Raw genomic sequence first — 12,701 nt, 5'->3', positions numbered from 1 at the left:
GGCAAGATAATGATGATCCATTTGCGAGATGATAATCAAATCTATTTGAGTCTCAATTGATGTGCCATAGAGAAATAATATATCTGGATTATATCAGAAACCCTGCCAAGATATATGTCTAGGTAGATCGTGTTGCGACCTCAGCTAATATACCATGGCTTATTACAAGCATAACGAGCTGAGAGGGAACACCCGAGTAAGTTGCAGACCATGACTTGAGTCAAGATGAAATGACCCCACTTAGTGATTTTTTGATTTGCATTACCAAGCTATATGTCCAGGTGGATCATAGACTAATCTCAACTAACATACCATAGCTTTTTGCAAGTCTAACATGTCGGGAATGAACACTCAGGTAGATCACAGACCATGGTTTGTGCCAAGATGAAAGGACTCCAGCTAGTGAAACCCCAACTTGTATGGCCAAGTTATATGTCCAGGTGCGTCATAGGCCAACCCCAGCTAACATACCATTGCCTTTTATTTTATTAACTTGCATTGCCAAGCTATGTGTCCAGGTAAATCGCATTGCAACCTCATCTAACACACCATATCTTTTTTGAGTTTTAAATGAACAAAGAGAGGAATACTCAGGTAGATCGCAAACCATGACTTGAGTCAAGATAAAAGAATCCCAGCTGGTGAACCTCAGCTCGAAATAATTAGTGGAAGTGGTTCCTCAGTAGGTTCCAAACCATGACATTAAATCAAGATGAATGGTTCTTAGCTTGCAACTTTAAAGATATTCAATCGAATATCAATAAAAATAATTTAGTCGAGAGATAACACTCAGGTAGGTCGCAGACCATACTTGAGTCAAGATGAAAGGACACCAGCTAGTGAACCCTGACTTGAAATCATTTAATGGAAGTGGTTACTCAGTAGGTTCCAAACCATGACATTAGGTTAAAATGAATGGTTCTTAGCTTGCAAACCATGACCTGGGGGAGGACCAAGATGAATGCTCAGATAAGCCGCAAACCATAGCATGGAGGCTAAGATGAATAGACCCCAGCTCGCAAACCATGGTTTCCCGTCCCCTAATTACAAAGATATTCAATCGAACATCAATAAAAGTAAGTGCAATGGATAAAGATTCATAAATTCCAATCAAAATTATGAAAATTACTTACAAATAGGAATTCAGAAAATGAGTCAGAATAATTACAGTGACTGGAAGTAAGGATGGAGGTGCTCCGCATTCCAAGCTTGTAGAAGAATAACTCCATCCATATTTGCCAAGTGTATGCTCAATTTCTTAGGTTTTCTTTGATGATAAAAGGGCCTTCCCAGTTAGGGCCTAATGTGCCATCACTCATTATGCGAGCTCCAAGAAGTATCAGGAGTAATACTAAGTCTTCGACATTGTAGCATCGAATTCGAACCTTTCTGTTGAGATACCTCGCGACCCACTATTCATAGGTGGCCACCCTCATGCGAGGTAGCCCCCTTACCTCTTCGAGTAAATCAAGGTTTGTGACCAGTAGCTGGTCATTGTTCTTCGGGTTAAAGGTGGCACTTCGCTGACTGGTCACCTCATTCTTTGCTGGGATTATAGCCTCAAACCCATATACCATTGAGAACGAGGTCTCCTCTGTGATGCTCAGAGTTGAACACCTCATCCCACCGGATCTCCTTGGCAGCTTGTTCATAGAACTCCCCCAAATCTTTGATAAGGGTCCTGCAAATGCTTTCATAGAGCTTCTCATCTTTACGAAGGCCTGCGGAGATCATAGTCAAGACACTTTTATCGGAGGGATCTTCAATATTGCTCACCTTGCGTTTGAACCTGGCAATGTAGTCATTCAATGACTTGTTTGTCCTCTGGAACATCGTGGCGAGGTGGCATGGCGGGGCGAGCTGCATTTTCAATGCTCGATATTGATTGAGAAATCTCCGTTGGCACTCCTCCCAACTGCCGATATTGCGAGGAGAAAGGCCTTTAAACCAAGCTCAGGGAATATCACCCAAGGTCGCTGGGAAAACGCGACACTTGACCAGCGAGCTAGTTGTCTACAAATCCATCTGAATATTAAATGCGTCCATGTGGTCATATAGGTCACTATCCCCATTATACTGTGGCATACTCGGGACTTTAAATCTACGAGGGAGAGGTTTGAGCTCGACTTCCTTGGTGAGTGGCGTCCTATCTCCACTGCCATTATTCTGGCCGCGAACTCTTTGTTGCACCTCCAATGTTCGGACTCTTTGAAATAACTCCTCAACGGTAGAATTTGGCTCTATAGATCGATGGGCTTGTGATCGTTTGCTTCTCTCCTGCTCTGGGGAATGACGATTTGGGGGTGGAGAGTTATCTCCGATGTCTTCCTCACCTGATGGAGGTCTCTCATCCAGTAGTAGGTGAATCCTCCAAGGTGAGGCTGATAGATTGTGGATGGCCTGCGCTTGAGCTTGGGCTAAGGCCTTGACTGCGTCAGTGAGCTGCATAACTATATTCTCTAACGCCTCCTGGCGTTGTTGCCAAGCCTGAATTGTCTCCATTTTGGTGGTATGAGCGACAGGTTGGACCGGAGCCTGTGGGGGTATGCCGATAGTGGCTCCAACCGACGGTGGAAAAGGGGCACCCGTTGCAGAAACAACGAGTCCTCCAGCTGATGGAACATCCAGTTGTTGATCGCAGTGATTTTCTGGGAAATTGGCCACCGCATCAGATCTTCGTGCATTCCTTCCTCTTGCCATGGCTATCAATCAGAGCAGACCCCTTCCTCTAGTGCCAAAATGTCCACGTTTAGATTCAACTGACCGTGATTCGTAGGCCCGCAATGAGTAGATAAGCCCAAATGTAAGGAGGAATGATTAAGTAGACGCAAAGACAAGAGAATTTTATGTGATTTGACCAGAACGATGCCTACTCCACGACTATTTTCTGGTTATTATGGCAGAGTAATAATATGTAATTATTCTTGTTATCTCTTTACAATGGTATTTTTAACCCTTATTTATAGTGAGGGGGTGTTTACAATTGCATAAGATATAAAAGTATAAAGATGATATAATGAGAGACAAACTGTCCTTATCATTTGCATAAAATCGGAAGTGAGATCCTCATTATGAGGGATCTGGTTTGCTTTAGATAAAGTAGATGGGTCCATGCCTTCGATTATTCAGCAACAATATTGTTATGTGAGTTGAATAGTTTGACCAGCGAACTGAACTGTTGGTCAGAAAACTAGAGAAATCGTTAGGAACTCGTTAGGTATATTGTTGAGAGCTTGCTTGAAGCATTGCTGGGTTCTGCGATTTGAGCTCGAATTTCAGCAATGTATGAGCTTGCCTGATGAGCTTGGCTGGGCTTACTAGGGCTTTAGGCGATTGGGCCGGCCTATCGGATTAAATCTAGCCCATAAGAAGTAGTGCAAAAAATGTGTATAACAATTGTTCTCTTATTTTCTCTCTCTTCCTATTTTCTTAAATTGAATCATAGAATAACAAAGTAAAAAAAAAAAAACAATAAAAATGCTATTTTTTTTTTAATGTTTGGTCTCTAAAAGTTCCTTTTTCATGACTATAAGTCCCCTTGTAAAATCTAAATTTGTGATTTTATATTAAACATAAATATTATTATTTTTAAAACAAGTCTTGTTATTAAATAAAAATTAAAATTAAAAATATATTTTTAATTTTAAAAAATGTGTTTATTTCATGTAAATGATAAAGTAATTAGTATATGCATTTTTATCTATTAACGTATGTTTTAATAATTAAGAGTGTTAATAATTATGTTCTAAAAAATAAGGAGGTGATTATATTTAAGGATGATTTTATGTTTTAATTATTATTTTTAATGAATAGATTGTCAATTTAAAATAAAATTATTTATTTATTTTATAATGTGTAGATTATATCTTGTTTATACGTAATAAATGTTTATAAAATAAATATCAAAAAATAATTTACAATAATTGTCAATTCGTTTGACGTGAATATATTTAAAGATTAGATATGTGTACGGATATTATGAATTAAGATTTTTAGAGACTAAATTAATAAGAAATAAATTCATATAAGTATGAATTTACTTTTTATATTGAATTGCTTAATTTTACGTGGTTTTATGTTTATTACTTTCAAGGAGTTCACTCCAATTTATAAAATGTGTGAAGTGGTTACCGTAATTACATCAATGTGGAGGGGTGTAAGTTATAATATACTCTAAATAATAGATTAATTATTCATCAGTCAATTATTATTATTTTTTTGAGCACAATACACTTCAATTTCAATTAGATAGATCACTCATGAATGTAATTATTAAATTACAACTCATATATAATAAATATAATTTTACTAAAATAATTTAATTTATTTAATAAATAAATTAAATAAAAGTCCTACACATAATAAAATCTCTTATCTAATCACAAACCACAGAGTGAAAGCTTTTTGGCTAATAATAATATAAATAATTGGTCCCCTCGCGTTCACTTCCACCACGAAATCTCCTAACAAAGGGGGGCCCCCCGGTGTTTCTCAGAAATTACCATCGACGGGGATCAAGTTTGCATCAACCCTTCAACGCGAAATCAATCGCAGACAACCCTAGTCTCAATTGTAAAAGTATCAGCGGTGGGTGACGTGGCTAGATTCAATTGGCTTCATCGCCATAGAAATTTACGCAAACTTTACACTTCAAAGCCCACTTCGACCAGTAGTCAGAGGAGGGTTGTTCCTCCCCCTTTCTCCGTCTTGCATTCTTGATCGTCAACGTCTCCTTCCAGAGCCAGAAACCCTGGAAAGGGTTCCCGTATGCGAGTAGAAGAGCCAAGGACGGTAATCTTCTTCATCTTCTGGTTCTGCATCTCTCTGGTTTGGTTTGTAAATATGGCGAATTACGTTTATAGATGTGTCGAGACTCGTTAAAAAGTTTGTCCTCGCATGATTTTTATGATCATGGTTGGTTTTGGTTTCGTATCAATTTCGATAGTTTTCTTCGGGTTGGATTATGCATCCGTGTGTATGTCCTGAATAGAATTGACGGTTTGGTTGTGGGGAGGGGGTGTAAAGATGAAGAAATTTCAATTAATTTGATATGATACTCTTATTGACCATGGCAACTAGGAGGTACGCGTAGATCAGGCCGAGGCGTGCCAAACTCACGTAAAATACTAAAGATAAAAATTGCAACATAAAACAAAAGGTTAAAGCCAAATTCAGTCTGTGCAGACACAAGATAATGTAAATTGAGAGACCTTTTCTAGACGATCAGAGAAACTAAACCTAACTTTTGTGTCTTCTAATAAAGAATTTTGGCATCTTTACTGTTATAATATAATAGGGATGCCTAATGCATTTCATCATATTACGGGGGTGGGGTCAGCTAAAGTCTATCCTGATCCAAATGCATTTTGGCTTGTAATTTTTTCCCCAATGAGTTCTAATCACGAATATTATGGGAAGATCCGTCTTCTGAGAAGCAGTACTGAACTGAACAAAAAAGGAAAAAGAGAAGCAGTACTGAGAAAACATCATGTCTTTGCATTTGAGAGGTTGAAGATGATGGTAGCAAAGTAACAGAGCAGAGAACAATAGGTTTTGGAGGAAAAACAAAAACTTTCGGATAAAACTAATTTAATAACAATTATGACAAGAAAAGCTGGAGCGGAATACCTAACTGCCTCTAGCAGATTAAGAAGAAAGATCGTATGGCTGGAGCTAAATACCTCCATTAACCAACTGCAGTTCTAACTGTCAGTTGAAATTGTCATTCTCAACTTTGATTTAAGTTATATAGTTGACTGGAGTAAATAAGTTGTGTAGTTCAGTAGACAATAGAGGGTAATTGTGAATCTCCCTCTTGTAGATGCGGGACTCTTGTTTTGTCCAAGGTATTGTGGTGGAATTTGATCAGCTGAGTGTAACTTGTTTCTCTTCCCAACATCCTAACAGGCCTGTTTATTGCTAAAGATTAGGGTCAAGCTGGATAAAAACTTTAGATTATGTCATGGACCTAGGGTTTACCTAGGGTTTTGATAGGAAATTGGGGAGAATATGAGGGAATTAGAATCAAGAACAGAAGGGATTGGAGGGAGAATTGGACAGAAAGAGGGAGATAATGGACAGAACAGAGAAAGGGAGAGATTAGCAGAGAGAGAGAGGGAGGAATTAGAGAGAATTTGAGAGAAATGACGAGAGGGAATCTGAGCATTCAATTCATTAATTCAAAACATACTTCCCCTCCTACAACAGTGACTTATTTATAGCCTCCCCGCTCCTGCACCCATGTGCAATCCGTTTGGCCTCAGCCCATGCACCTATGTGCAGTACAACTGTAACATAACTGCCTAGTGCTAAGGACAAAGCCCTATAACAAAAAAAGGGAAAGAGAATTACAATTATTTTGCAATGCAAGTAGGCTAACTACTACCATATTTACTAATCTATCCTTGGGAACCCCTGGGGTCATGACAGATTATCAATAACTGTATCTGTTTATAGTGTCAAAATCATGGTAGAATTTGAATTTTTGCACGGATAATTAGATGTTCTGGTGCATGGTAGGCTATTTCTTGAATCAATGCTACAGAAGCTTCAACATGTGCATGTGCTGCAGTTTGGTTGTGTAGATCCTTTGTTTATCCTTTGCTCCTTACTATTTTTGGATGGTGGAAAAGAAGAAACAAGGGGAAAGAGTGGACACAAACTCTTTTGTACAAGAAGTTCAATCGTAGAAAGGTTGTTTAAGTGAATGCGATATCAGAATTCCATCATTTTGGATTTAAAGTGCAAGTGTTGGGCTGGAAATGTTCATAACACTTAATGATTCTTAAATCTTTTTTCTATATTAAACTATTATACATTGAGATTACTTGGGCATTATGCATTGAAGAACCAGTTGTTAGCCTGAGTTGTATCTCTTGTTGTGTCAGAGTGGAGGTGCATGAATTGGATCCTAAGCACAGCATAAAACATGTGACACTTTCTAGATAAGGGGGGGGGACAAAAAATCTATGTATTTCAATACTTAAAGTAGTAAAAACAGTACCTTTTGAGCGTTGTAATACATGTTGATGCCTAATATCCTTACCAATTTTTCCCTTTCTTCTAGCTTAGTGGATTGATATAGAAATGGAAAGTCAAAAAAGGTCCATGCCGGCTTTGGGATTAGATGGGTCAGTTCATGTCTAAGAAACACATATGTGAACAGGTGATGTAGGTATCCGCTTGGCAATTCAAAGTGATTAAGACATGATATGGGATGGACACAATGGCAAATAATATAAATATATTAATAAAAATATGAGAAATTTCTTTCACATTAAATATAGATTTCTGTATCAAAACTAGTAAAGGAGTTGTCTTAAATGTGGTGAGAAGGATCTTTATTAAAGAGTCTCATGACACAAATTTGAGTTTTGGTTTTAGATTTGTTAAAATTCAACAACACCCTCCCTCCCACCCAAAAAAAAAGGAAAGAGAAATCCACTGTAATATTTCATGGCTAATTGCAAATAAAGTTACTCGATCAGTATTTTAATAATCAATTACTTCTAAAGCAATTTTGGGGGTCTTTATCCTGTCAGGTGCAGGAAGAGTGTAGTAGCTTACAAATATCTATTGACTTTTCTGTTCAATGAAGCTGAGTATGAGATTGTTTTAAGTCTAGTGCAACCTGATTCTGGGTGAAGATTGTATAGAGTTCTGTGGGACTTCCCTTTTTCTCTTACACAGCAGAGAAAAAGAAGTTCAAATTACTATTCTCAGTTAATGTTCACGGCCACAGATGAATTTCTCTCTGTGTCCTCTGCTGTACTAAGCCCTATCCTATTGCGTTCCCTGCCATTTTTTCTCTAAGGATTTCAGTTCTATCACCTAATTTTTTATTTACGGAATCACTGAACTGGCAAGCTTTTTCATTAGCATGACCTTCCATGAAACCAGTCAAAGTTAACAATATTTTGAGTTTGATGGTCCTTTCTTAAATCAATATGTAATAGTTCTGATGAGAGTATCTGTATGAAGTCGTATTTCATTATAGTTTTAATTGCACAACTGGACTTTTGGTTTTTTCTTTTCTATTTTATTGGATAAGTAGTCAAGTTGTCATAAAAGGAGTGGCAAAGTGGCAAAACAAGGGACATTGTATGCTGAATGAAAAGATCTCCCAAAAAATAAGTGAAAGTAGACACAAAACTGTTGCTAAGTTAGTTTAGTAGTTGATCCTTTCGCATTTCACAAAGTACTTTACATGGTCTCATTTCAATTTAGGAAATAAGTTTTCTTGTGCATAATTTTTCAAATTATTTCAATATCAATAGACATGGATTCCCCTTTACCCTTGCTTATCTATTATTTTCTTACTTTGTAACCAGACCCCACCATCATCTCATCAAATGGAGCTAATAATGGTCCCTATCACATATTGTCCTGTTTCTGTTGGAAGATTATCTGCTGGCTGAATTATTTCTTTCTCTGACAGGATTTGCAAAATTTTAAGTCACTTTTTTCAAGGACATGGGACCAACAAGAGAAAGCAACCAGTACAAAATTCAACGGCAGGGTCCAAGCTTGTTGTTAAGAGCAATTCAAGAAAGAATGTCTGCCAATAAAGAGAAGGAAGAAACTACTGAGTTGCCAGAAACTAAGTGGGGATGGGTGGCACCTCTTCCACAGGACTTGGTTTTCAAGATTCTGCTACTACTTCCTGCCGAATCTCTTCACAGGTCGACCTTTGTATGCAAGGCATGGTTTAATTTGATTAAGAGCTCCAATTTCATTGAAGCCCAGATTCCTCTGTCTGAAACTGTCTTTATCTTTCTAGAGACAATTTCCCAAAGAAGGCCTAAGACTTTCTATATTGAATCCAAGCTTGGTCTGTCACAAGATCCAGAACAGTACTCAATTTTTATCACAAGGCAACCTTATAGATCTTATCTCAATTTCTTGGAGATACAAGATGGAAAGGGAAAGGTTAACAAGTCCAGTGTAAGTGGCTTTAAGGTTGTCCTAGCAACATGTAATGGTTTGATTTTGGCTACATGTGAACAGAATGGCGGGTTACTAGTAATGAATCCAGTGACTAGGAAGCTGATTGCAATTCCGCTAGGTACTATTGTTCCTCGTAGTGAGTCATATGGGTTCATTTTCAGCCACTTGACAAGGGAATATAAAGTGGTTCACTTATTTCGGGATGAAAGTAGACATATTGGTTGTGAGATACTGAGTCTTAGTACAAGAAAATGGCGGGGAGTGGATGGACCTTCTTTTGGACTATTTAGACGGTTCCATTACAGTCCAGTTGCAGCAATTGGAGCCTTGCATTGGCTTCCTGACAAACATGGCTGCCGTGACCTAGTGTCAATGAGCTTTGATGATGAAAAGTTTCACACCACGAATCTTCCCCTTCCCAGCAGCGTAAATGATAGACTAGTGGAGATTGGGGGATTTCTGGGGTTCGTGGCTCGTGTCGGGCTGAATAAAATAGAGGTGTGGGTGTTGAAGGGATTACAAGGGGAATCTTGGGTAAAGAGGCATATAATCACCAGTGACATACAAGATCTGGCTCCCCTTTCCACTTTGCAGCATGGCAGAGAGATGGTGTTCAAGGGAAGCAGAGATTCCTCATTTTGTACTTACAATTTCGAAAGCCGAGAGATGAAGAAGGTTGAGATGGAAACTGAGACTGTCCACGGCAGCCGCAGATCTTACCTCCCTCATGTCAATACCCTTGCCTCGTGGGAGAGCCTTGGGGCCCTGTGGTAGAAGCCATATAATGTGTCTTTAGAATGAAGCAATTTGAAATGTTTATGCGTAGTGCAAGTAGTATGAACTTTGTAAAGTGAAGCCCATGGTGGCGTGCGTTGCTGTGTGACTGGACATGGATGGTTCTATGCTGTTGTGCTTTGGAGTATAATTTTCATGTAAAGGAGCAGATTATCTAAAGAGTTCTCTCTCTGGTTTTGCTGCCTTTATGGCATACATTTAGACGTCTGCGAATTCCATTTTCTTCTCATTTGTTGTGATTGTTGGAATGGTGCTTTCTAGACTTGAAAACAAGTTCATTATTCAAATTTTTAAACAATTGCATTTTTCAAATTTTTATTTTCTATTTAAAAAATCTTTATATTTTCTATGGAGTATTTTTCCAAAATAATAGAGGTGTTTTACACCTAAGCTTTTGATCAAGAGAAGAGGGGGTGGCCGTGGCACAAATTATGAAATTGGAATGTTATATAATAAAACAAAACGAAAATATAAAAAGGGTAATGTAAATAAATATTATATGTGATCACTTTATAATATAAAAAAAGAACATTTCGTTCGAGTTCATTTGGTCCCATCATTCATCCAAATAAAGGGTTAGAGAGGGTAGAAGGATCACTAGGGCTTTAGAGAAAAAAAGAATAGGGTAGAAAAAAAGTGAAAAACTAGGGCTTTAGAGAAAAAAAGAATGGGGTAGAAAAAAAGTGAAAAATAGTAGACAAAACCCTACAAATTTTTTGCTAGGGTTTATGAAGAACCCTCTTGCTTCATTTATCTTACAAATTTCTCTTCCCTCTCTCTTGTCTCTATCTATTTTTTAAATTGCTAACTCACATCTCTCTCTCTCTCTCTCTCTATATATATATATATTCGTTTTCGTTATTATTTCTATAGTTTTTGTTGTTGGGTGGAGATGGAGGAGTTGTCCTTTGACACAATTGTCTTGGAGAGCCTTGTGTACTTTACCATGAAAATTATGTTAGTTCAGGCTGCTATTTTCACTGTTATATTTATTACTTTTCTTTTTTTTTTTGATATATATCTTTCCTTTTTTTAGTTATCTATTCTTTTTCTATCGTTTTGGTTTTTCCTTTTTTTTTGGACAAGTTTTTGTTCCAAAGTTGAAATATTTGTGTGGGATTGGATTTTTATACCTTAATTTTTTGATTTTCTTTGATTCTTTCTGCAATTTTATGTTCACTGCTCTCGTGAAAAATCTCTCTTATGGAGCATAGTTTATTGTAGGTTGTTCAGAATTTAATTTGATTGTTAAAAGCATTTTTTTTCCTCATTACTTGACAAACACATATAAAATTACACTAAAAGCACACGATAAACTACTTCTTTTTTAAAGTAATTATTAAAAAGTATTTTTCAGAAGTGATTCTCAAAACAACAAAAGTTTCACAATAATGCCAAACAAGCTATAGATGCCTAATCTAGTGATTTAAAGCCAACCTCCTTATGTCTCTTCAAATTTCTAACCTTGAGCTTCACCAGCTACAGAAACTAGTACGATTAGGACAGAAAGTTTTTAGTGTTTTGGTGCGGACAACCAACATTCAAGCTCTGCACTGGCTAACTGTTCATATAATGAAGCTGCAAGGTTCCTCATTTTGCAAATGCAATAGAAAGAAGTGATGATTTTGTATATATGACTTTTAACATCTCAAGCTTTGGGATAAATAATTCTTATAATCTGGAATCAATGTTAACAAAAAAATAAAAACTTTTTTCTTAAAAAAGGAATTTACCAAACATATTTCCACCTTGCATGGTATTTTCATTGAAGGGTTTTGTAGGAAGTCCTTGCTTTCTGTAAAAGTGATGCCAACCTGCTTTTTCCAATTAATCTTCACAACATAGTGATTTAAACATTTTCATTATCATGTTCCTATAACTGTATCAATAACTGGAATGTGTTTGATTTGTGTCAGAAGGAGTCTTTGCTGAATGGTGCAATGCAAATGTGTTGCCTTGTAGAGTTAAATCCAATTGGAAAGATGGTTGTTTTGCTGGGTTTCTTGGTCTGAAGTTAGGATTGGTGAGAACCTATTTTTGAGAATGAGGATGGCAGCAAACCGAAGGATGATGACAAGCATAAGGACAATGGTGGAAATAATCAAGATGAAAGTGCAAATGAAAATGAGGGTGAATTGTCAGGAGAAGATGGAAATGATGAGAATGAGGGGGATGCAAAGGATGAGCGGAGGCTAATGGTGATGGTGCAAATGAGGAGGGAGAGGGACAGGATGAAGATGAGGACGAGGATGAGGATGAAGATGACAACGAAGGAGACGAGGAAGAAGATGAAGAGGACAATGAAGATATTCCTCGGCCACTTGTCAAGAGGAGAAAGTGAGAGTAACTTTTAGTTTGTCTTTTATTCTATATATATTATCTCCTTTTGATGATAGGATGGGAGTTTGGATTACTGAAGTTGGGATGTATTTTGGGGGTTGCTAAGAATTGAGGATGGAAGATTTTGTCAAACCTGTTAGCTATATCTCTGTTCTATTTTTTTTTTAACTCTTATTTCATAATATTGCCTCCAACATCTTAATTATGAAACTTATTTGCCATAATGAACCTATGGGTCTCTAGCAATGAATCATTAGAAATGAAAATGATATTGGAAAAGAGAATAAACATAAGAGTAGTGATTTTTATATCAACACTTTTGTCTTTTTTTTGTTTGGTTAAAGATATTTTTATTTGTTTCTAATTATTGAATCCTTTTGGCAGTTAATGAATAATGTTGAGAAATTATAAAGAATGAAAAATCACAAACTTTTAGATTGATTTACCTTATTGACTAACTATTTAAATAAATGAGATCTCCCATATTTCAGCATTTGGTGCAATTGCCTCTTGTTGGTAAGTAATCTATTTGGGGTTAGGACCCAATTAGTCATAAGATGAACTCAACTTTTTGTTGCTTTTTTTTTTTTTTTTGGCAAAGATGTTGATTTTTTTACATT

At 36.9% G+C, this 12,701-nt stretch overlaps 1 protein-coding gene across 1 annotated transcript; it reads left to right on the top strand.

Annotated features, from left to right (window-relative positions):
- The first annotated feature begins 4,502 nt into the window (after positions 1 to 4,502).
- On the top strand, positions 4,503 to 9,972 carry LOC127788849 (putative F-box/kelch-repeat protein At3g17280). The gene is made up of 2 exons (XM_052317496.1): positions 4,503 to 4,791; positions 8,438 to 9,972. Exon 2 carries the CDS (start codon positions 8,473 to 8,475, stop codon positions 9,718 to 9,720), a length of 1,248 nt encoding a protein of 415 aa, XP_052173456.1. The 5' UTR covers positions 4,503 to 4,791; positions 8,438 to 8,472; the 3' UTR covers positions 9,721 to 9,972.
- Positions 9,973 to 12,701: the final 2,729 nt, after the last annotated feature.

The sequence above is a fragment of the Diospyros lotus genome, chromosome 1 (genome assembly GCF_014633365.1).
Source record: "Diospyros lotus cultivar Yz01 chromosome 1, ASM1463336v1, whole genome shotgun sequence".
NCBI lineage: Eukaryota > Viridiplantae > Streptophyta > Magnoliopsida > Ericales > Ebenaceae > Diospyros > Diospyros lotus.
This window is presented reverse-complemented; position numbering and strand designations above follow the sequence as displayed.